Here is a 21,619-nt window from a genome sequence, read left to right as displayed (position 1 = left end):
TTACTGAAAAGTTGGTAAGTGTATTTCAGTCCTTTCTGTTCTGTTTCAAAGACGTCACCTGAGAATCTTGATTTTCTGTCAAATAGCACAATTTCTAAATAAAATAAAATAACCTGTTGTTGTTTCTTTCCTATGTTCATACAAAAAGGTGAAACAAAAGTAGACAAAAATTAAAGGATGAAGATGCATAGTCCACTGACCTGATTTGCCAACCTGGAAGACCAATGAGATAACCGGCTCATGGATTCAGTTTTAGGATTCAAATGCATCCAAATATTCTGGGTTGTGGCCATTTACATATACATGAAAGACACTGCACATTTCAGACAGACAGATAGTGCAACACACCCGTTTCCTGTTTTTTTTTCATCCCCTCCCTTGTCCCTGTTCTTTTTTTGTCTGTGTTCTGAAATTTTTTCTCCACTTCAAAATGTTCCTATTTGTTTTTGTTATTTTGTGTTCTTTTGTTTCTTTTTCATCTTATTCCTGTGAGCCAGTGACAAATGAACAATCAGCATGGGCGGGACTGGAAGAATGTTTGAATCCTGAAAAGCAGGAACCTGGGGGCCACAGTAGGCCCCCACTGGAGGTCCAGAGGGCAATGCCCCCTGTCTAAAAATTCCTGGACCAAAAAATGTCATGAGAATACTTACTACTCACCATTTAGATGGCAGGGATGTGCCATTCATGTTCTTTCTTTCCTGCACTTTTTACAACTAGCCACTAGTGAGATGAACTCGAGTTATCACAGATTAACCAAGTGAGATGAACCTCACACAAACCAAAATAAAGACTTATAAAAAAATAAATAAATAAATAAACAAAAAAAGCAAAAATTAGATTCCGGAAATCCGGCTCCATCCAGATAAGTCCCTCCCATGAATCAGTTAGTGTGCAAACATTTTCCAACTGTGTGCAGAGATAAAAAATAAATGATGCCAACACAGTACTTGGGTCTGTGTGGGAATGTGGTAGATGACTAATTTTTTTTCTTCTTTTTCAGTTGCAAAAATATTAATTTCTTTCAATTCAGCTAAAAAACATTTGAAAGTAGAAACATTGCTATCTACATAACATTACAATAGGAATAGAGACAGTTGTGGGACATACAAAATTACCTGCAGAGAAAGTTTATCACCACTTCCTCTCAAATCCTACCTTTAGCTTTGAAAAGGATGCATGTGGGTATAGTATGTGCACACAGACACACACACAGACACACACACAACTGCAACAGATTCTTTCAACAAAATAGATTGAGAGACAGAGAAAGTCTTGTCAACAAAAGTCTCAACATTTTCAATGCTATGAGAAAATAATGTATTTCTACAAAAGACAACAGCACAATCAGCAATATCTCTTACCAAACTACACGGACACTGTGGAAAAAAACAAACACTAAAATGGTTTTGTTTCAGAATTGTGTTCCAAAGAGCAGGACTGTCCTCTTATTTGATAATTTGATTCATTTTGTATAGTTTTAATCAAAATAAGAATGTTTTCAGAAGTAAGATTTCAAAAATCAAACATCTGATTTCATTCATTCCGTTTTACATGGTGCTTCCGAAAAACACTGAATAAACCCGTAAGTTATTATATTACAATGACGTTTTATTGGCAAGCAGACAATGGACTATTAGCAAGACTTCTTATCACCGAGTTGCCACGAAATTTTGGCCAAGAGAGCAGACAGACAGTTTGACATGGTACAGTATATGACACCAAACAAATATGTGGAATGGAAATGGCCAAGCCAGCTGAAATCTCTCTCTCTCTCCATCTCTCTTTGTGTGCATGCATGCGTGTGTCCATGAGTGTGGATGTGGGGCGAGTTCCTTCACATACCTCATATGACTGGTATCCTTTTCCATGTCAAACTGGCGCAAGGTCTACTCTATTAGTCTGTGAGTTGTGTGTGTGTGCGACTGTACGTCCATGTGGATACAACCACAAGTTTGAGAATTTTTCATTTCAGCCACGTCAGTGGCATTATTCTTCACAATGCACGTCCCAGATACTGTACCACACACACAAAGCCAAATCCAGGCTCATACTGTCACACTGAGGCCGTTTCCACAACAGCCCATGGTGGGTGTTTTGCTGGCCATGATCTCACAGTGCAAGTGGATGCATTTACGCTACGAATTATAAACCTCATCAAACTCCCAACAGACACCCAGATCAGCCTTTCAGGAATGCTAGAAATGCATCATGACATCGCTATTAAATTTCAGGTTTGCATGCCGTAAACAAAATGGAAGTGGAAGACTAATGGAGGCCTTAAGTATTTTCCAGTGCAGAAACCAGAATAATCAAACATTATTAAATAGAAAAACCATTCATTTACACCAGTGCTAGCAACAGTCGTGCTTAATCAGATCATCATACACTCACCCACACACACACACCAACATTCTTCTTCTTAGTTTGTGGGCTGCAACTCCCACGTTCACTCATATGTACACGGGTGGGCTTTTACACGTATGACCATTTTTACCCAACCATGAAGGCAGCCATACTCCGCTTTTGGGGGTACCATCATTCTAACCCCCCCTCCTCCCTCTCTCTACCTTACACACACACACACACACACACACACAAACCACATGTAGGTACATATTCCTGATACACACAGGCAAAGATAAAAATATTTCCATTTGTTTAATCATTCTTGAATGTGGTCTTCAAACCAAACTCGGATCTGAAGTTTTGTTCTTTCTGTGGTCCACACACAACATGGATTATTTTCTGCACTCAATTTCTCTTACTGGAGAGAATAATCCAGCAAAAATTAATCACTACTCATATGAAACTTCCAACCTACAGAAAAGGGAGGGCGGAAAGGCAGGAAACATGCAGTGCCACTGAGATGTTTGCTTATAAACAAGACGAGGGCAGGGATTTCAGGAATGCAGTGGCCCTGTCAAGGGGGTGCTCGGCTCACCAAAGGAGCAGAGCTAAGTGCGGCACATTTGAAGCCAGGTCCAGCAAGTGTAAACGCTCTGTCCTGGATCAAAGCCGCTCTGTCCTGGATCAAAGCCCAGCGCAGCCCAGAAAAATCTTCAAGTGTAAACAGTCTCACTGTGAGCAACTGAAGCCCCCAGTGGGCAAGTTTCATCAATGCTTGGCTGCCATTAGACCACGAATGTGAGGAGACCCTGCAATGCTGCCAAGTCACTTCACAAGACTAGAGAACACCACCACCCTGATGTTTTTGACAGACATAGCTAGCTAAAATACCATACATTATTCTAAAAGTTAATTTGGTCAACTAGTCGTGGGTAACATATATCTGAAGATGCAACTTTAACTTAAAGTTACTTCTCCTGCATGAGTGCTCATTTGCATGATACCACTTGAAAAAGACACAGCTGAGCCAACTTGTGTTGAAAATGTGACACTTCCACCCTTTTGAATCCACAAGCACAATGTGCATGGATATATTACTTAGGTTCATTTATTCATTTGTATTATATTTCGTAGGTTCATTAATAGACTATATATTTATTTGTCTTTTTTTCTTCTTATTCAGCACCGTTCACAGGCAGCTTTGGAAAGTCACTGGACTGTAATTTTTTCTCATAACTATGACTGGTATCTCTGAATCAAGTGACTTGCCACTGGGGAATATTCACATCCAATGATGAGATGACTAACAAGTTCACAGGGGGCAAAACTCTCCTCACCTCAGACACGTAAATGGCCGTCTCCCTTAAAAAAAATTAAAAAAATCCCCAGTTACCCCCAACCCCACTTTCTTCTCTACCGCACAAACACACTTCACACCGTCAGTTTCCAGATACTCTCTTTGGTTAAATTCATTCACAGCTGATCACGAGCTGCCTGTCTTCGTTCCACATGCAGAGATCTTCAAATGATTTCGCAGACTCGTCCTATGAGCAAAAGCCTTGGGACAGTGCGGGCAGCGAAAAGCCTTGACCCTGTAGTGCACATTCATCATGTGTCCATAGAAGTGATCCCTCATGGAAAAACCCCGGCCACACAGGTCACACCTGAACCGGGGATTGTCACAGTGCTGCTTGCCCATGTGTACTGTCAACCCCCACTGCGTTTTGTAGCTCAATCCACACACCTTGCACTTCCACTCTGTTCCTGTAACAATGGAAAGGCGCCGCTGTATGTCCCCTTTATGTGGATGAAAAAAGTAGAGGAAAACGCCTATTCCAACAGTCTGATCAAGCTGAGAAACAAAGTACCCCCACTGTCGTAAGAGCAAGACACATGAAAAAAAAAGAAGACTTGAACTGCTTATGTTGTTGACAATGTGCAGCTGTTAAAATATCTGCAAAACACATGAGAAATATATCAGGGCCACTTTCCTTCCATGGCTCATGCTGTTCTAAAGTGCTATCAAAGTACATCATGTGGTTTAGATAAATAAGCTTATTTCAGAAATATATGTCATGCATAATTGCAATTTGCATCATCTGTATCTGTACCATAAAAGTGTGAATGTTCAAATTACTTGTAGAGGCACAAACCACTGGGAACAAAAAAAAATGCAGGCCTGTATGCCCTTATCCAAATGAATGGAGACTGCCTCAAAATATTATGACCAATTTGTCAACAGCTATATCATCTCTAATTTACAGATCCAAAGTCTACTTCCACTGAGGGACTACTTCCACTGAGGGACGTTTCACAAGCTTTCTTTCTTTCCTCTCAGACCCAGGCTCTTCCCTTTATAATTAAGCAAGCACAGAAATACTATGAGAGGAATCACATCTATAAATTACTGTTGTGTCCATTTTATCATAACTGATCACAAGCAGCAGCCAGTCTTCCACATGGACTGATCTTCATATGAGCTCGGAGACTTGTCTTGTGAGCAAAGGCCTTGGGGCAACCCGGACAGCGAAACGCCTTGACCCTGTAGTGCACATTCATGTGACCCTGGTAGTGATCCCTCATGGAAAAACCCCGGCCACACAGGTCACACCTGAACCGTGGATTGTCACAGTGCTGCTTGCCCATGTGTATTGTCAAACCCCACTGCGTTTTGTAGCTCAATCCACACACCTTGCACTTCCACTCTGTTCCTGTAACAATGGAAAGGCGCTGCTGTATGTCCTTGCTGATGACTTCCGATTGGGTTTGGTTCAGACAGATTAGAAGAGTAGTTCTGAAACACCATCTTGAAAGCAAAAGCTATAATTCCAAACTGATTAAACTGGACTACAGAAAGTCTCAGTAAATTCCTGCCTTGTTTAACTGGGAAACAGAAAATGTATCCGCTGTCATAAGATTCACAAAACAGTACCAGGTTACCAGATTTGACCCCAATTTCATTCAAATTCCGTTTCAGAAAAGAAAAACTGCTTCTGTGCTCCAACCTTTTTTGTTTTTTTAATCTGATGACCAAGACCAATGCAGAAGATAATTCAAAGTGTTCCGTCTCGAAAATCAATGTATTACCTGTCATCAAAACAGGCTTTGTGACTAATGTTCAAAGTTTTCTTTTTAACAATCATGCTCTTCCTCTTCATGCAAGTCCCCCCAAAACACCTCAAAAGAACACACACTCTTCTCCCATACTTTTCATGTAAGTAACAGAAAGCATATTCTCCCTCTTCATGAACAAGTCACGCACAACCATCAAAATGCACACCACACACACATTTTTCACACACACACACACACACACACACACAGTCATTATAACCACCAAGGTCTGTTTTCAAAAAGTAATTTTTGTAATCTGCACTCAGCAATCATCTCCATGTTAGTGTTACTGTGCCTTCTGATGACCACAATAATATTACATGGACATTTTAAAATGAATGTCATTTTCTGGGGAGAAAAAAAAAGAAAAAAAAAAGCTAAACTCTTAAGCAGAACATACAGCAAATTTAACATTTGAAAAAAAAAACAAACCCTCTGACACAAAAATGCAGAGTCCATATTTACATGGCAATAGCTTAATACTGTTCACATTACAACACTTTACAATTACAGCAATTACTTAAGAAGCAATACTGCACAGTTTTAATACCAACACCCTGTAATTACTTTTGTTGTTATAAAGTTTCTCTCAGTTTATATCTCTCTTTCCAGCTCTCCCTTCCTCCCTCCAATGTACACATACAAGCACTAAGAAAGGAGCACTGTAAAAATTCACATGATTTTTCTTTTCAAAGAAGTATAAAATGAACTTGTCCATTTCTAAAAATGCATTATCATAAACTGATGATAGACTCCTTTATTAAACATTATAAAAAGGAATTCTAAGTATATTTCAGATCTGTCCCTGTATTTACAAGTGTGCCTATAAAGGTACATCCACTATTTGCATTTTATGTGTCTGTACACTCATTACGCATACACAATGTTTTATGAGTATATGCAAAAGAGAGATTGAGAGAGAGTGAGAGACAGAAAGAGATACAATGTGTATGCGTGCGTGCGTGTGTGTGTGTGTGCATGTGTGCGCGAGTGTGTGCGTGAGTGTGTATGCGAGAGAGACACACAGAGAGAGAAACTAAGCATCAAACAACCGCTTTATGAACTGATAAACTGTGTCAAGATTTAAAAGAACACACTGCATCTAACTATCTGTCTCACCATAAAAATAACATCTGTGACCGTCTCCCACAAAATGATAGATAACTCACGCTGCATTCAACTGTGCTACCTCACCCTGCATTCAACTGCGCTTCAGACAAAAACAGTGCTGAGGGTCCATCTGGGGTAAATCGCTTTTTTTGCACCAGTGCATAGTTCAACCTAAAAATTACAACTTATCTTGCTGTTTTTGCCAAATTCAAACTATAAATTTGAAACTTTCCGCACCTACGTGCTGATATTGCAGAGCAATTATCCCGAAAAACAGCATATTTTACATTAACATCTATTTGCTATCTAAACAGAATATATTAACACCAAAGAAAAAGAAATACTAAAAATTAACAAGTAGGTAAATATATAAAAAGATAATAAAGTGGAAATGGAAGGTATTTTGAGAGCAAATCACTGAAATAAAGAATGAACAAAAGTGGACCACACTCGGCAAACCCCTGCGCACCCACCCACACTGGCATATTTAAAAGTACATGTACAAAAAATAAAAAATAAATTTTAAAAAATTCACGTTTCTTAACAAAAGCAAAATTAAGATTACATCAACCTAATTTTGATGTAAAAGAAATGAAAACAAAGCTTGTAAGTTGTATGTTGAGAGATCAAGAGGAAAAAAACTCTTTTACCATTCAAATTTACATTAGTATTATCACCAAGTGTGAATATCATTGCCCAAAGCATGTACAGACCCCAGTTTGATAACCTGCCTAACTTTCATAGGCATACAGCTAAAACAAACCCCCATTACAAGGGGAAAATCTCAAGAGTCAGTTGCAAAACTTTAAAGCTGTTTTTTCTCAAAATGGCTGCCGCACTACTAACACACTTTGAACTACCACAATGTCTACTTTTTTAACCTTGGAACATGTTTTATACATCATTGGAAAGGTCTTTTCGTCTTCTTTCCAATGGTATATATCTTTATATCCTCAAAAATTGACTTCTCTATCATTTTGTAGAAGCTGGTCACATTTAACACTTTGTAACAACTGTCCTACAAACAAAACATGGTAGGGATGGAGGACTGAAGAGGAAAAAAGAGAGAGAGAAAAAAAAAAGAGACAAAAATTAATACTGGGCATAATCAGCCACACAGCCACAGAACACAATTCTTCCCACAACACTTGGGGCAAAAATGGATATAACTGTTCCTTAAGTCCTCAGTTCGCTTCCACTTTCTTTATATCTACAGAGGGAAAATGGTCGAAGTCTGCAACATGTTCTTCAATTCACCCGAGCTTCCTCCATCACATTCCACAGTCACTATTTCTCATGTGATAACGAAGACTGGATCTGTGTGCAAACGCCTTTGGACACTTGGAACACTTGAACTCTTTGATCTTGTTGTGCATATTCATATGACCCACATAGTGACCACGCATGGTGAAGCCTCGGTCACAAATGGCACAGGTGTAGGGAGCTTTGTTGAAATGGCGGTAATCTCTGTGTAACTTCAATCCTCGGGAGGACGCAAAGGTGGCACCGCACTGGTCACAGCACAAATGGCCTGATGGGTTGCCAACCTTATGGCGCCGAGGAGTGTGCGCTCGTGGCCCCGGTTCTGTGCTTGCAATATTAACTGAGCCACGGCGGTGAGGTAAACATTGAAGAAAGCGAGGATCAAGGTCAGAGGTGAGGTCAGCCATGATAGACGATCCTGACAGCACTGGCCCTGGAAATAGTCACAGGGATCTTCCGTCAGAATTTCATGATATCATTGGCAGCTACATTTCACTCTCACTTTGTTCCATCAAATACTGATATCACCAACAAGACTTACAGGAAGAGTTCTATTCTCCTTTTCTTTTTTAAACTGTGGAGTAAGCACAGGTTCATGCAAATCTAATTCAATGCAGGATGAAAAAAAAGTTACATGATCCCTATAAGCAACAGGTATTACAACAGCGAACTGCATGTTTTGATAATGAAATGCAAAAAGAGCAAAGTTAACACTGTTGTTTTTCTCATCACATACTTGGCGCAGCAGCCCTCACTTGTCTGAGATGTCCTAATGTTTCAAGGGGAAACGCCAACATTATTTGTTTTCGCTGTCTGAAGGGCCACATTAACACGCTCTGATGTTCCAGCTTTTTCTGAATTAGAAGGATCCAACCCACAGCTACTTGTTCTCAGATGAGTTCGTAGACTGGTGCGATGAGCAAAGGCTCGCGGGCAGGTGGAACATTTGAAGGACTTGACCTTGTTGTGCATATTCATGTGACCTATGTAATGACCCCGCATAGTGAACCCCTTGTGACAGATGTGACATCTGTAAGCTGCTTTGTTCAGGTGCACCCTGTCTCTGTGACCTCGCAGACCAGTGTTTGTGGTGAAAGTCGCTTCGCACAATTCACATACAAAAATCTTTTTTCCACCAAAAGGTCGCACTGCATTTGAGGCAAAGGCAGGCAGGGGGTCAGTGGAAGAGAAGCCAAGCGACTGGTGCGACTCAAAGAAAGTGGGCAAATCCAGTTCATGTGAAGAGGGAAGGTAGGGGTCTCTCAATCCAGTTTGGCCTGCAAACACACGGCAAGACAGTGTACTGCAGTCCATCTTTATAGCTTGGATACTGACAGCAGCATGGAAGCACACCTAGCGTCTGAGAAAAACCAATGTATGATATACTGTATCAATCAACACAGTTCTATGCTGTGCATTTTCAATCATGTCAATTCTCTGGCAAGGAAACAAAAAAATATGAAAGACTTTTTTCATGAACAGAAAAGAATCATGGATGTACAAATTCATTGTCATTTAACAGACATACATTTTAATGTAATCTGGCTGAAAAATATTACAACTACAGTAAAAATACAGACTCATGACGACTGGATCAGCAGTCAATACCGAAAATGAAAGATAAAAATTATCAAATTTCAATGTTCTTGGCCAGTTCAATTCATGTTCTTCGTACTAAAAAAAAAAAAAAATCTATGATAAAAACAGCCTCTTTACAGCAAATGCCACCTGAGGTTTTGCAGACTAAATAATACCAAAAGAGAAGAGGGATGGAAAGGAAGAGAGACACGTCAGACAGTGACATACAATGGAAGACTGAGTCAGCTGAACTGAAAATAACAGAAATGCATCCTACCTGGCACCTCTGAACCTAAACTTAAAGCAACTCGAGGTCCCACGTACTACCTCAACAGTTCATAGGAATAGTTCACTGGCTCGAGTTTGCTCAAAATAAAGTGTCTTTCCCATAGAGACAGATTCAGACAGGTCAAATGCAGACAAACACACACACACACACACACACACACATACACACACACACACACTGAGTCAGACAGGCAAGTAAGCTGAGGACCACTAAAAGCAAACCAGGCACAGGCAGTCAAGAAACAATACATGCTAAACCCCAGCTCTGATCTGTTTAGGGGAAAGCAAATAATTACAGACTTATTTTCTTTCTTTTCTTTTTTCTTTTTTTAAATAATTGTAACTGTGTTTGTATAGTGTGCCTATTCAACACTGATACTTAAGATGCAACCTTGGAGCAACAAGCACAAGGTACAAGTTCTTTACATGCTATTTTCATCATGCTTCCCATCAATCAATTATTCACTCACACACACACAGTCACACTCACACACAAATGCATATGTAACGATCGCACATAACACATACCTCACTGCATGGAATAAAGAATGCATATGCATGCAATGCTTCACTAACTTTTCGTGTGCAGCGCAAAGTCATAATAATTATAACAACAAAACTTGGGACATTGAGAAAAAAGAGATTCACTGTATTCTGCAGCACTATTTGAGTTTGTCATTCAGCAGGCAAACAGCTGTGGGTATACTCAATCACAATGTAAGTTATTTCACAGGAAGGCACGAAGAAATGCCAGCCACATGTCATAAGGTCAAACTCTTATCAGAGAATATCATCAGTCAGGGACAAAATTAAAGCAGTTTCAAAGAACCAGTTAGATGTCAATGCTGTTCACAAATAATTTGCTGAACCCATTTGTTTAGTTTTCAGTAAACAAAGGGTGCATGGGTGCAAGTGCTCCTAGTCCTCAACCATTATCATATTCCCTCCCCATCTGCCAAGTAATGTGTTTATTATTTCCTTTTCAAATGAACAAAAAAACACAACATTAAACATAAAAATACCCTATTCTCTCATTAAACCATCCCCCCGTCTCAGCCATGCAGACTGTGAGACACATGCACACACACTATAATAAGCACTGTCCTCTTGCACACATTCTGAGCGGATGCAAAAATCAGTTAAATTAACCTTACCCTTAGAAACAATGAAGTGTAAACACCACACCACGTTCATTTCATTCTGCATCAGCCTCATGGGATTCACTTTCAAAGACAGATGGTGAGCACTGGCTGACACTGTTGCCAGTACAAGGGCTAGAGTCAATCAGTGGCAGAACTGACAGGTTGGTGTACACCTTGCTCAGCCTGGCCTTGGAGGACAGAATTTTCATCAGACAACTCAGCTTGTACTCTTTCAACCCCTCCGGCTTGTACCATATCAGTGCCTCTCTGGAGACGTTTTTTTCTGGCTCCTGAAGGAAAGCCTCACAATGTGGGTTTCGCTTTTCAAGATACAGCTGCAGTGAACGCACAGGACACATAGGGCCACCCTGAGCATACATCCTGCGAGAAGACATCTCGCCTCCAAAGCTGTTGGAGAAGAGAAAAGAGCGTACGTACACAAACTCTCCATTCAGATCTGCATCGAACACAAAACTGTCAGGAAAAATACTGCTCCACGATTTCCGTCCACCAGGACGCCCAAAGTGCCATTGCAGTTCAAACCAAACTTTGTAGAGGAGAGAGGTGGGATCGCCGTTACTGAGGACCCCAGACTGATACAGCCTGGTGTAATCTTCTGGAGAGATGCGCTCAGCCTTCGACACGGACTGGCACATCCCTGCCTGTGCCATCTGTTGCTCAAAACTACTCTGGGAACGTTTCATGCGAATGTCTGTTGCCAGAGTTATGTTCCGATAGAATGGAGGACCTTTCAGATGGCGTGTTAGGGCTGTTCTCATTGCTAGGAGGGCAGACACTGAAAATGGATCACCGTTTTTCTTCCGTGCATGAAGGAAAAATTGGGACAACATAGAGTCAATCTCCTCCACAGGCTTTGTTTCAAAGTCAGTTGGCATGTTTTCTTGAGCAAGCCAATCTGGAAACAGACAGAGCCAACTGCTCTTATGTGCAAAACCACTATTACCCATTTCTTCACTGCGAATCATCATGAAACCTATTACTGTATCAAACCAAATGAAAATGTTGTGACAATGACTTGATCAATTCAAATTTCTTATTTATCAAGCTCTGAAAATGCATCTGATTTTTTTTTTCCAAACTGATCTAACTGAACAGTCACAATCATCACACTCTGAAAATGTAATGCTCCACTGCTTCTTTGCTTATTACAAATTTTTTCAAACTTTCTAAAGGTTCCAGTGGTAACTATCTTTTAACAGATCAGCAGAACAATCCTATTTGAATCTTTTCTTTAAAATGTCGAAATAATTTCAGTATTCTTATTTTATTCTTTGTTACTTAAATAAAATTCCACACATCAATTTCTGATTCCATGTATCATTTGAGTTATATTCTTTTAAAGTCATGAATTACTGTTAACAATGTTTCTTATCAACTTTATCAACCGAATATACTGTTGAACCAACCAAAGAATGGACAAATACCTCTGAAATGGCTCAAAGCCCACTTGTTCTGTCGTTCAATGTTTATCTCCTGTTTCTTTCGATCGTGTTGAAACATGGACTCGCTGGCAGATGATCTTGCCTGGTGAACCAGGAAGCTCTTATAGTCACCTGAAACCAGGAGCCAGCGAGTCCAGGTCAAACACCCAGGGTATGCCAGAGCAGTTCTCAAACTGAACCAGCATACTGCAAACCTAACTGATCAACCAACGCAAAGAGAACGCAACTCAAAACTGAATCAGTGAAAATGTCAAATGAAATTTAACGAGTCCGCCCTTTCTGAATACTACTGTCTGCACATTCTTTCCAAAACCGAGGTAGTGAATAGTAAAAGCAGCACAACTCAAAGCACAGAGAAACTAAAGAGGTTGGACAAAAGTATAAACATCAAGGTTTTGGCACAACCGCTTCACTTCTACTCATACATATCAGCCAATGTGAAACTGAACTAAAAAAATTAAAAAGGCAAGAGGAACAAATGTGAAAATAGCTAAAACATAGTCAATGTAAGGCAAAGCCTTCAGAGTTTATTTTTAAATCAGCTGTCAACCACCTGCAATGTTTTTTACATTGAAGTAACTGACACTGAGCGAAATGGGTATAAGAAGAATTGTGGCAGTCAAGAGTACCACAGACAATAATTCTGCAGCTGAAAAATGGTATGTTCATTGCAAATACATACCAGGCTGTCCACTCTGTTGTGCACAGCAATGTACATGTCCAGAAAAACCAAAATATCAAATTTTTTCATTATTATATCGCATTTATTATATAGGTACTGATCGTCAAGTTGACATGTACAAGCATGCATTCATCAACCAAAAATAGGAACCATACCATGCCACACACACACACACTCACACACACATCCCTCCTGCAATGTCTATGTTGCACAGTAATTTTCATCAACAAGACTGTTCAAATACAGGACAGTCTGTTCCCCAGTTTTTTTAAACTGCTTTTTGCACATGCTGGAACTGCTGTTGTTGGCAACCAGAGACAGTCTGAAGAGTCCTCTTTGGGAGGGAGTGGGGTAGGTGTAGGGGTGCAGGCGGAGAGGGGGGGAGGAGAAGAAGAAAAAAAAGACTTGCCTACTATGGTTACCATCTATCAAAGAAGAAACTGAGCACCTTGTGAGTTGTTTTCTTTCCATTTTATTTCTGTACCTAATTACCAATATAAACCATTTCGTTCATTACGTTTTCACTTTTACTACTTAATTAAAACTAGCTCAAAAGACTGTTCATTGCTGTTTTCACTGCCAGTGGAAATTACAACCAACTTTATATAAAAAATGTTAGCAAGTAATTTGACAGGAATTGTGAAAATTAAGTAGTAATTGCTTAGTGCATTGTGTGTGTGTGTGTGTGTGTGTGTGTGTGTGTGTGTGTGTGTGTGTGTGTGTGTGTGTGTGTGTGTGTGTGTGTGTGTGTGTGTGTGTGTGCGTGCACACACTCTTCTGTGCTGTGTTGACATTGGTGTTTTCAACACAAAACCAGAACCAAAACAAAAAAAATTTGAAAATACAGTTCAAGTAGAACAGTTTATTTAACCTTCATATCTATGTGAACAAAAAGGGGAAAAATCATATAACTTGTAACGTCAAAGTTTAATGATGAAAAAGGCTGCATGAGCAGAACTATAGACATGACATACAGAAACGAAAGTAACTGGGAATGAGTTAACACAAAATTTCAGTCCTCATAAAAATATTGCACAATATATACATATTATATATATGTCTCCATCTGGAATAACTTAAAAGACAAGTAGCAAACAGCAATATACTCCATACATTACACAGCAAAATTCCACCTTGTCCAAACTCTCAGCTGTGCAAGGCTAAAATTAAGATAAAGGAAGCTAGAACAAAATCAAATAATATTACAATTTCAGAAGAACTGGCACAACTGTCCATTAGGTACCCACGCACAAGTCACATTCCAGACCTTAATTTTAACTAAGTACAAAATAAAGACAGGATATGTAACTGAATATGCTGCAATTCTCTGCGGTTTTATTTTGGGGAGATAGCTATACATCTGTACTGAAAGTAGTAATGGAAGTAACAAAAAGCAGCTGGAAATCATGTCAGTATTGCTGCTATATTTGTATTTGTAACTGTATTTCTTTTTATCACAACAGATTTCTCTGTGTGAAATTCGGGCTACTCTCCCCAGGGAGAGCATGACGCTATACTACAGCGCCACCAATTTTTTGTAATTTTTCCTGCATGCTGTTTTCTTTGTTTTTCTTATCAAAGTGGATTTTTCCACAGAATTTTGCCAGGAACAACCCTTTTGTTGCTATGGGTTCTTTTACGTGCACTAAGCGCATGCTGCACACGGGACCTCGGTTTATCGTCTCATCCGAATGACTGATCATTTGATCATGACATCCGAATATTCATCCACACTTCTGTTATCTTGCCAAGACAGACAGAAGTCATGGTAATGAACAATTTCTATTTCAGACAATGATTAAGCTTATTAACAACTGTATGCAAGAAGTTACACTTACACACAGACTCTAGTCATGATTTATGCCTTCCAAACTAAACCAAAAAACAGGAATGCAAAGGATGATTCAGAGGACTGAGGATGGGTACTGGTGGTGATGGCATGGGTTGGTCGCTCGTTTTATTTCATCCTTGGGGCCTTTCTTTACAGAATGAAAGTGAAACCATGCACGCACACAAGTATGCATGTACATACACACGCGTGCACACACATGCATACAGTCCTACATCCACATACATGCACAACCACAAAGCCTAAAATGTGAAATTAAGGCTGACCCAAAGTAATCACAATGGAAAAATGCAGTGGTATGAATTGGGTTTTGTGGGGTACGGAGTGGGGCTGGGGGGTGATGATAGGGGGTTAATAACAGGTGCCTTTTTCTATGCAGTCATAGTAGACATTCTATCAGCATTAACTTTTGTTTGTGTACAGAAAGCAGCCTGAATTTAAAACAAGATTTTCTCAAGAATCATTTTGTCTCCTTGGTCAGTGACGAAGATTTTCAATCACATGGTCACATTCCTAAATTATATACCAAATGATTTGATATAATTATCCAGATATCACAGGAGCGATTCAATCACCATAAATTCAGCTTCCAGGAATGTTGAAATACTGTGGGTGATCTTTTCTTTTATGCTTGGTCATCATGTATTTGCAGTTGTATTTTACTTGACACCACTCACACTCAAATAACTCCCCAGTGTGTCTGCGCATATGTCTTGTAAAGTTAAACAGGCGGTCATTGGAGTAACCACAACTGTTGCACTGATAACGTTTTGATCCAGGAAGCTGGACAGTTGGACCCGTCAACAAACTGACACTACCGTCACTATTCATTTTCAGATTTTTCCGCCATGCGCTTTTCCCATGGCTTGCATCAAGTCCCCAGTAGTATACTGAATCTGCAAGGGAAACAAAGATAGCTCTATTTTACACCCTGCCAAACAAAACTGAAGAATGTGGTAATCACATAAGTAAGTGCATAAGCAGAACCTTTGAGATCAAAGTCTGAAACTGAAAGAACAAAGCACAACTAATGTGTCAGTCATTTGATGTGAATGCTATTTGGTGGAATGGAAGAGATAACTGAGGACTTTACTTGCTTTGTGATGTAATCAGAAATGTAGCCCTGTCCCTAATATATTTGGTATGGCATGAGTCAAATCAAATTTATGACCATGCTCTAAGAGTGCGTGTGTGTGTCTGTGAGAGAGAGAGAGAGAGAGACCTATGTATGAGTGTGCATGCACACATGTGAGTGCATGTGTAGGAAACAGAACTGTTGCCATTTAAAAACTTTATACCTGCCAACCAATGCAGTACTCATTGTCCACTGTTTCCAAACAACTTCTGATCCTCTTCTCAAATCATTATGATCTGCCATGAAAATTCTCAAGTTCAAAACAAGCTCAGGCTTACTAACATCTGATTATACTTTCTTGGTGACTTTTCCTCAATGGACCAAAAAGTAAACGAACAATCTCAACCAAATTAAAAAGATAATATTAAAAAAAAAATTCCAAGTGGTTACACCTTATCTTAAAAATAAATGCAAAATTAATTCATGAAAGAAAAAAAGGGACGAGTGAGGTGCAGAGGAGGCAATACAAAAAAAGGTACTTTCAATAACTCACTGTCAGGATACTATGCATCCAGAACCACCCCAACCTCTTTTCTTTTTTTTTCTTTTTTTAAATCAGTTCTCAATACACACATACTGTCACTATGGCTAATTAAATTTGGTTTGATTCACTGAAAAATTGCAGTCTTTTTGTGAAATTATCAAATTAATGAAAATATCAATTACCAGCCCTTACAAACTTGTTTCCCATCAACCATTTCCACATAGTCTATATGACTGTGCTATTTTGAGAAATAACTTGTGTGTCTGTGGATTGTTTGGGAACACTGTTTTCATGACTTCACTCTGCATGTCTCCATTTACACATGCTCAAGAGAGCGAACACACTGTTTCCATAATCTAAGCTGCATGTTTCCACTTTTTATGAGAATCTAACCACCGATAATATCCACCACAAACATCACACTGTGACTTGATGTCGCAATGAATCCTAAAGTGACGTTTGACATTGAAAAGACGAATGTTTGTATAGCTGCATAAACGACACTTCAATATCCTTCTGCCCAAATGATCATGCATTTTCAGATAGCAATCTTGAGTGTCCTCAGTAGGACCACCACTATCAAAGACCTCAGGATGAAGACTTGATCTCAAAGTCCAAGGCTCATCTGAAATCAAACCATGTCCCTTTTATCCATTAACCAGTCTCATGAAATCAAACCATATCCAACTTATCCACTAACCAATCTCATCCACAATGCCAATGAACACAGGCATGGTATAGCAGAGATTATACAGACTCTGACAAAGGAAAATACGCTCAGACAGAATCAGAAGGTGTAAACCATCAGGAAAAGATTATAAACCAGCAGGAATGAGGACTGACATTCCTAAATGTTTCTCACTTTCTGTGAACAATGAAACATCCAAGTTTTTCATTTAATCTACAAAAACTGTCATACTAAACATAGAAAACAATGCATTCAAAATCCCATAATTAATTCAGCTTTCCTGAGATAGAAGTCTTTATCAACAATAACATGCCTGATTCTGTTATCTGGGGGTCGCCAATCCCATGCCTGACCCAACAGTACATGCCTGACCAAAATAAAGTATCACATCTATGAACTGTTCAAAATATATGAAACACTGTAATATATACATGAGAAACAAGAAATTTTTGAAACAATGTTTACGAACACGATGCAGTTCTAAAAATCTGAACATACTGTGCCTCATATAAATTTTTTTCACCCTGAACAATGAATAATGCACGGATTTACTCAGACAAAATTTTGACAGAGTACAATATTCAACAGACTTTCATTATTTCCAAGATGTATCGCTCTGAATAAATCAAAGAATTCTTAAAATTTATCGCCTCTTCAAGCACATAATCAATTTGTACATAGCGACAGTCTTCCATGCCCATTCATAAAAATTTCAAATAGCTATGAACTTGCACATCAAATCTTGATCACCGTATCGGATGTCACTCAATCACCTTCCATTGTGATCAGCTGCACTCAAACTATTAATGCATTCTCATGCACAAATTCTGATTGGATTATTACAAGATTAGTATAAAGAAAGTGACATATCAACTGCAGTGTCATCAGTTTCCACTGCAATGTCATCAAATTCCACTATGACAATGTCCATACCACTGTACACATGGCCCACATACGGCCCCACAGGGGCACATTCATCATTTCATGCCAAACTTTATCATACAGTAGTTTCTTTCTACACTTTATGGAAACAATACGAGAAGACTGATCCATAGTTTTCAATCCCAAAATCAACAACAAATATTTTCTTTTGCAGTTCCAGCTAAACGTCCAACTGGAGGCTATCTACTTGTCATAACAAATGCACAAAGAGGTGACAAAATATAACAAATGCACAAAGGAGGCAAAGCATTTACGTTTCAAACAACACCTACTCTATAAGAGTATATTTAACCTAGCAACCAATGGCCAAATCCCATCATTAATTTTGGGTCAAAAACTGAAAACAATCACTCCTGAAAATGATTTTTGTTTTGTTTTTGTTTTAAGTAATAGCAGAAGCTATCAGTCAAAATACAATACTTTCTTTAAATAACCAAACAGCTGCTGTTTCAATCATTTTCTTTACGAACACAAACATGCCACTTAAATCTCTACCTCACTTGCACGCGCATACATACAAAAATGAAAACACATCTATAGACAAACAGAAAATACGCACACTAACTTGTGCTGTCATGCACACACAAGACTCCCACACATTTCACACCGAAGAGAAACAGAAAAAGACAAGAGAGAGAGAGAGATAATGTATGTACACAGAGCACACCCATGTTCTTGTGCACAAACACACACCATAATTTCCACGCAAATGTCTGAAACGATTCTGAAGTCTACCTTCCACAAAGTACTCTCTCCAAAACCCCTGATATGCTGAACACTTCAACTTTATGAGTTGGCCTTTCCACCTTCATTCTCAGATCTGCCAAAGTTCATTCCTGAGTTGACCTCCTGAGGAGAGATTCCGAATGCATCCACACAACCCTCTGCATTAGATCCTGAAGACTGCCTTCTGCCACTACCATCCAATCCAACATCAACTTCTACAGTAGACTGTTGCTGAGAACCATGATTGCGAAGAATATGCTTCTGAAGGTAGTACCGGCAATTGTACTGCACACCACACACATCACATCGAAACAGCTGTCCTGTATGTCTGCGCATGTGCCGTTTGAAATTTGTCAGATAGGTTGAGGAGTACTTGCAAATATGACAAGTGTATGTTTTAATGGCCATTGAGGTGGTTGATCTCTCAGTCAACATGTTTCTAGACACCCCCATCATGTGAAAGCCCTGTACGCTTGGTGGCCATCCCGACACACCTGAAAGGAGACCAAACAGCCCAGTTTACACCCTCTCTCCAACTGTTGGTGGAACAGTTCAAAAATGGACACAGTCTTCAAAACAACAGATCATGCAACGTGGGCTTCACAACAATGAGAAGAGAAATATACAGAGGATATATATGACCTCCTTCAAAATATCAGACAAATGAACTTTGAAGTTTCACAGTATGCAATGTTCCAATTGCATCTGCTGAAGTTTTATATTACGAATAAGGAATTAAAAAGATAGAGACAAGCAGGAGTTTATTAAAGATTAAACACTTGTATTATGAAGAAAGACCATTCATCAACATTTTCAACACACAAAATAGTTGCTTACTTAAATATTTTTCGTGTATCACATCTCAAATCAGTTCGCCGCAGTATCAAACCTTTCCCACATGTATTATTATGAAAAGATTGGGTTTACTGTCAATTTTTCTTTCATGTTGCTTTCATCATTCCTGTCTTCCCAAGAAACCCATCACACCCCAACACCACAAACATACAACACACACCCAATAAGTTCAGGGACATTATGACCATCTGTCTGGGGAAGGCAGGCAGGTAGGAGGGTAGGAATAAGCAGGCGCATGTCATTTTTTTGTTAACACATTTTTCACAGGTCTAAATGATTATCATCTTCCACTTCTCTTTTTACTGCCCTCTCTTACTTCAAACCACAAACACTGAACTGAAAACTAACACAAAAAAGACCCTTCAATCAGATCATGATACTGACTTTCCCTCTCTTCAAAGAGGCACATTTTGATGAGCAAACCTTGCTGTCAAACCACTGAATCTCCCAATGAGTGAATCTCTCCAAGTGACATTTCATACTGCAAAGTTTACATCGATGAGCATGTAGCTGCGCAATATACTTAAGTACTGATCTACAAGTAGTGAGGTAATTCCAAGCTGGTTAGTCATTTGTTAGACTGGTCTCCTTATTCAATTGTCTTGCAAAACAGGTCTGCTATATACACAACAGAAAACATCAGTGTATATCAGTAGTAATTTTGCCTTTTTGTTCTGCCACTGAAACGAACCTCTCAAATACTCTGACAAAATGAGCAGCCTAACAGACACTGAGTCAAAGCTTATGGCTTATATTTTTGTCAACAACAAAAAATAATAATAATGAAAAAAATACTTTTAAAAATATATAAATAAAAAGATATACAAAATGAAAAATCAAATAAACAACTGGTATACAGGTCCAGCACAATTTTTCTGCCCCACACACATTCTACCCTTGTTTATTGTTACTAGCCAAAGGTGGCACTTTAAGGAGTTTCTGCAAAACATTAAACAAAGTTGTTTTTTTTTTAAAGGAGTCCTGTAACATAACTTAACATTGTATAATATTCAAAACCATTAAATCAGTAACTAAAGTACCAAAACTGGCAAATGATAAACAACGAAAAAATAATGTGATAAGTAAAATATGAAATCCTCATGTTAGATTCAACAAACAAGCTAATTACTTGTTCACTGCTTATGTCACTGAAGATCCCCAATGCTCTTTTCACACCTGCTGCCTCAACATCATATCCATTTCTTGCAATGCCCTGATACAAAGTCCACCAGACGCCTTGTAACTGTTTTGTTTGGAAGCAACAGTCTGGGAATGGGATGCCAACACACCTCATATGCACAAATTAAGTACTGAAAACTCATGAAAAATAGAACCTCGGAGTCTAAGAGTATGACTTAGTCACTAAGTACAGGTCCCAAAATGAAAATGAATTTTGAGTGCGTGTGCATCTGTGCGTATGCATGCTGGTGGGTGGGCAAGAGTGGGTGTACATGTACATGAGCTCTTGGCACCAAGACTGATACTGACAGAAGCCCTTAAAGATTAAGACTGATAAACAGGGACAAAAAGATAGCCAGGGAGAGGAAAGGAGAGAAACATTCAAGTTTTCTTTCTTTGTCTCAAAGAATCCTGAAGACTGGTCTAGCTCTCTCTTAGACACACACACACACACACAAACACACACACACACACACATGCGCATGCACACACACACAAATTCTGACTAAATCACAAGATAAGAAACTCTGTCAAATCATGCTGCAAGAAAAATCTTATGTCCATGTACTAAATCAGTGATAAAGAATCGGTGAAGTCTGATTTAGTGTTAATGATTTTACTATAGTATATTTTTAAACCATTCTCGCAATCAATGATCTCTGAGATTCTGGCTGTCAAAATTCTAATATGTTACTGAATTTTTCAGTCACATACAATAGGCACACAACTGAGCAAGCGCCTGCATTCAGTGCATATGTGTGTGAGTTGCCCG

The 21,619-nt window shown here is 39.1% G+C and overlaps 1 protein-coding gene across 15 annotated transcripts in view; it reads right to left on the bottom strand.

Annotated features, from left to right (window-relative positions):
- The window catches only part of LOC143299566 (uncharacterized), a 142,855-nt gene that overhangs the window by 111,167 nt on the left and 10,069 nt on the right, over nucleotides 1-21,619 (bottom strand). For 2 of the 15 annotated variants that reach the window (XM_076612860.1, XM_076612868.1), the window contains exons 4-5: nucleotides 12,290-12,418; nucleotides 9,152-11,760 (exon numbers count right to left, since the gene is read on the bottom strand). The exons of 12 other annotated variants lie outside the window; for them this stretch is intronic. In XM_076612860.1, coding sequence (XP_076468975.1) covers nucleotides 10,898-11,760; nucleotides 12,290-12,418 — 992 coding nt within the window. In that variant the 3' untranslated portion in view covers nucleotides 9,152-10,897. Of the gene's footprint in view, nucleotides 1-9,151; nucleotides 11,761-12,289; nucleotides 12,419-21,619 lie in introns of those variants that run through there. One more of the 15 variants, XM_076612853.1, reaches the window with a different exon arrangement.

Source organism: Babylonia areolata, chromosome 2 (assembly GCF_041734735.1).
Source record: "Babylonia areolata isolate BAREFJ2019XMU chromosome 2, ASM4173473v1, whole genome shotgun sequence".
Taxonomy (NCBI): domain Eukaryota; kingdom Metazoa; phylum Mollusca; class Gastropoda; order Neogastropoda; family Buccinidae; genus Babylonia; species Babylonia areolata.
The sequence above is the reverse complement of the archived record's forward strand: the minus strand, read 5'-3'. Positions and strand labels throughout refer to the sequence as shown.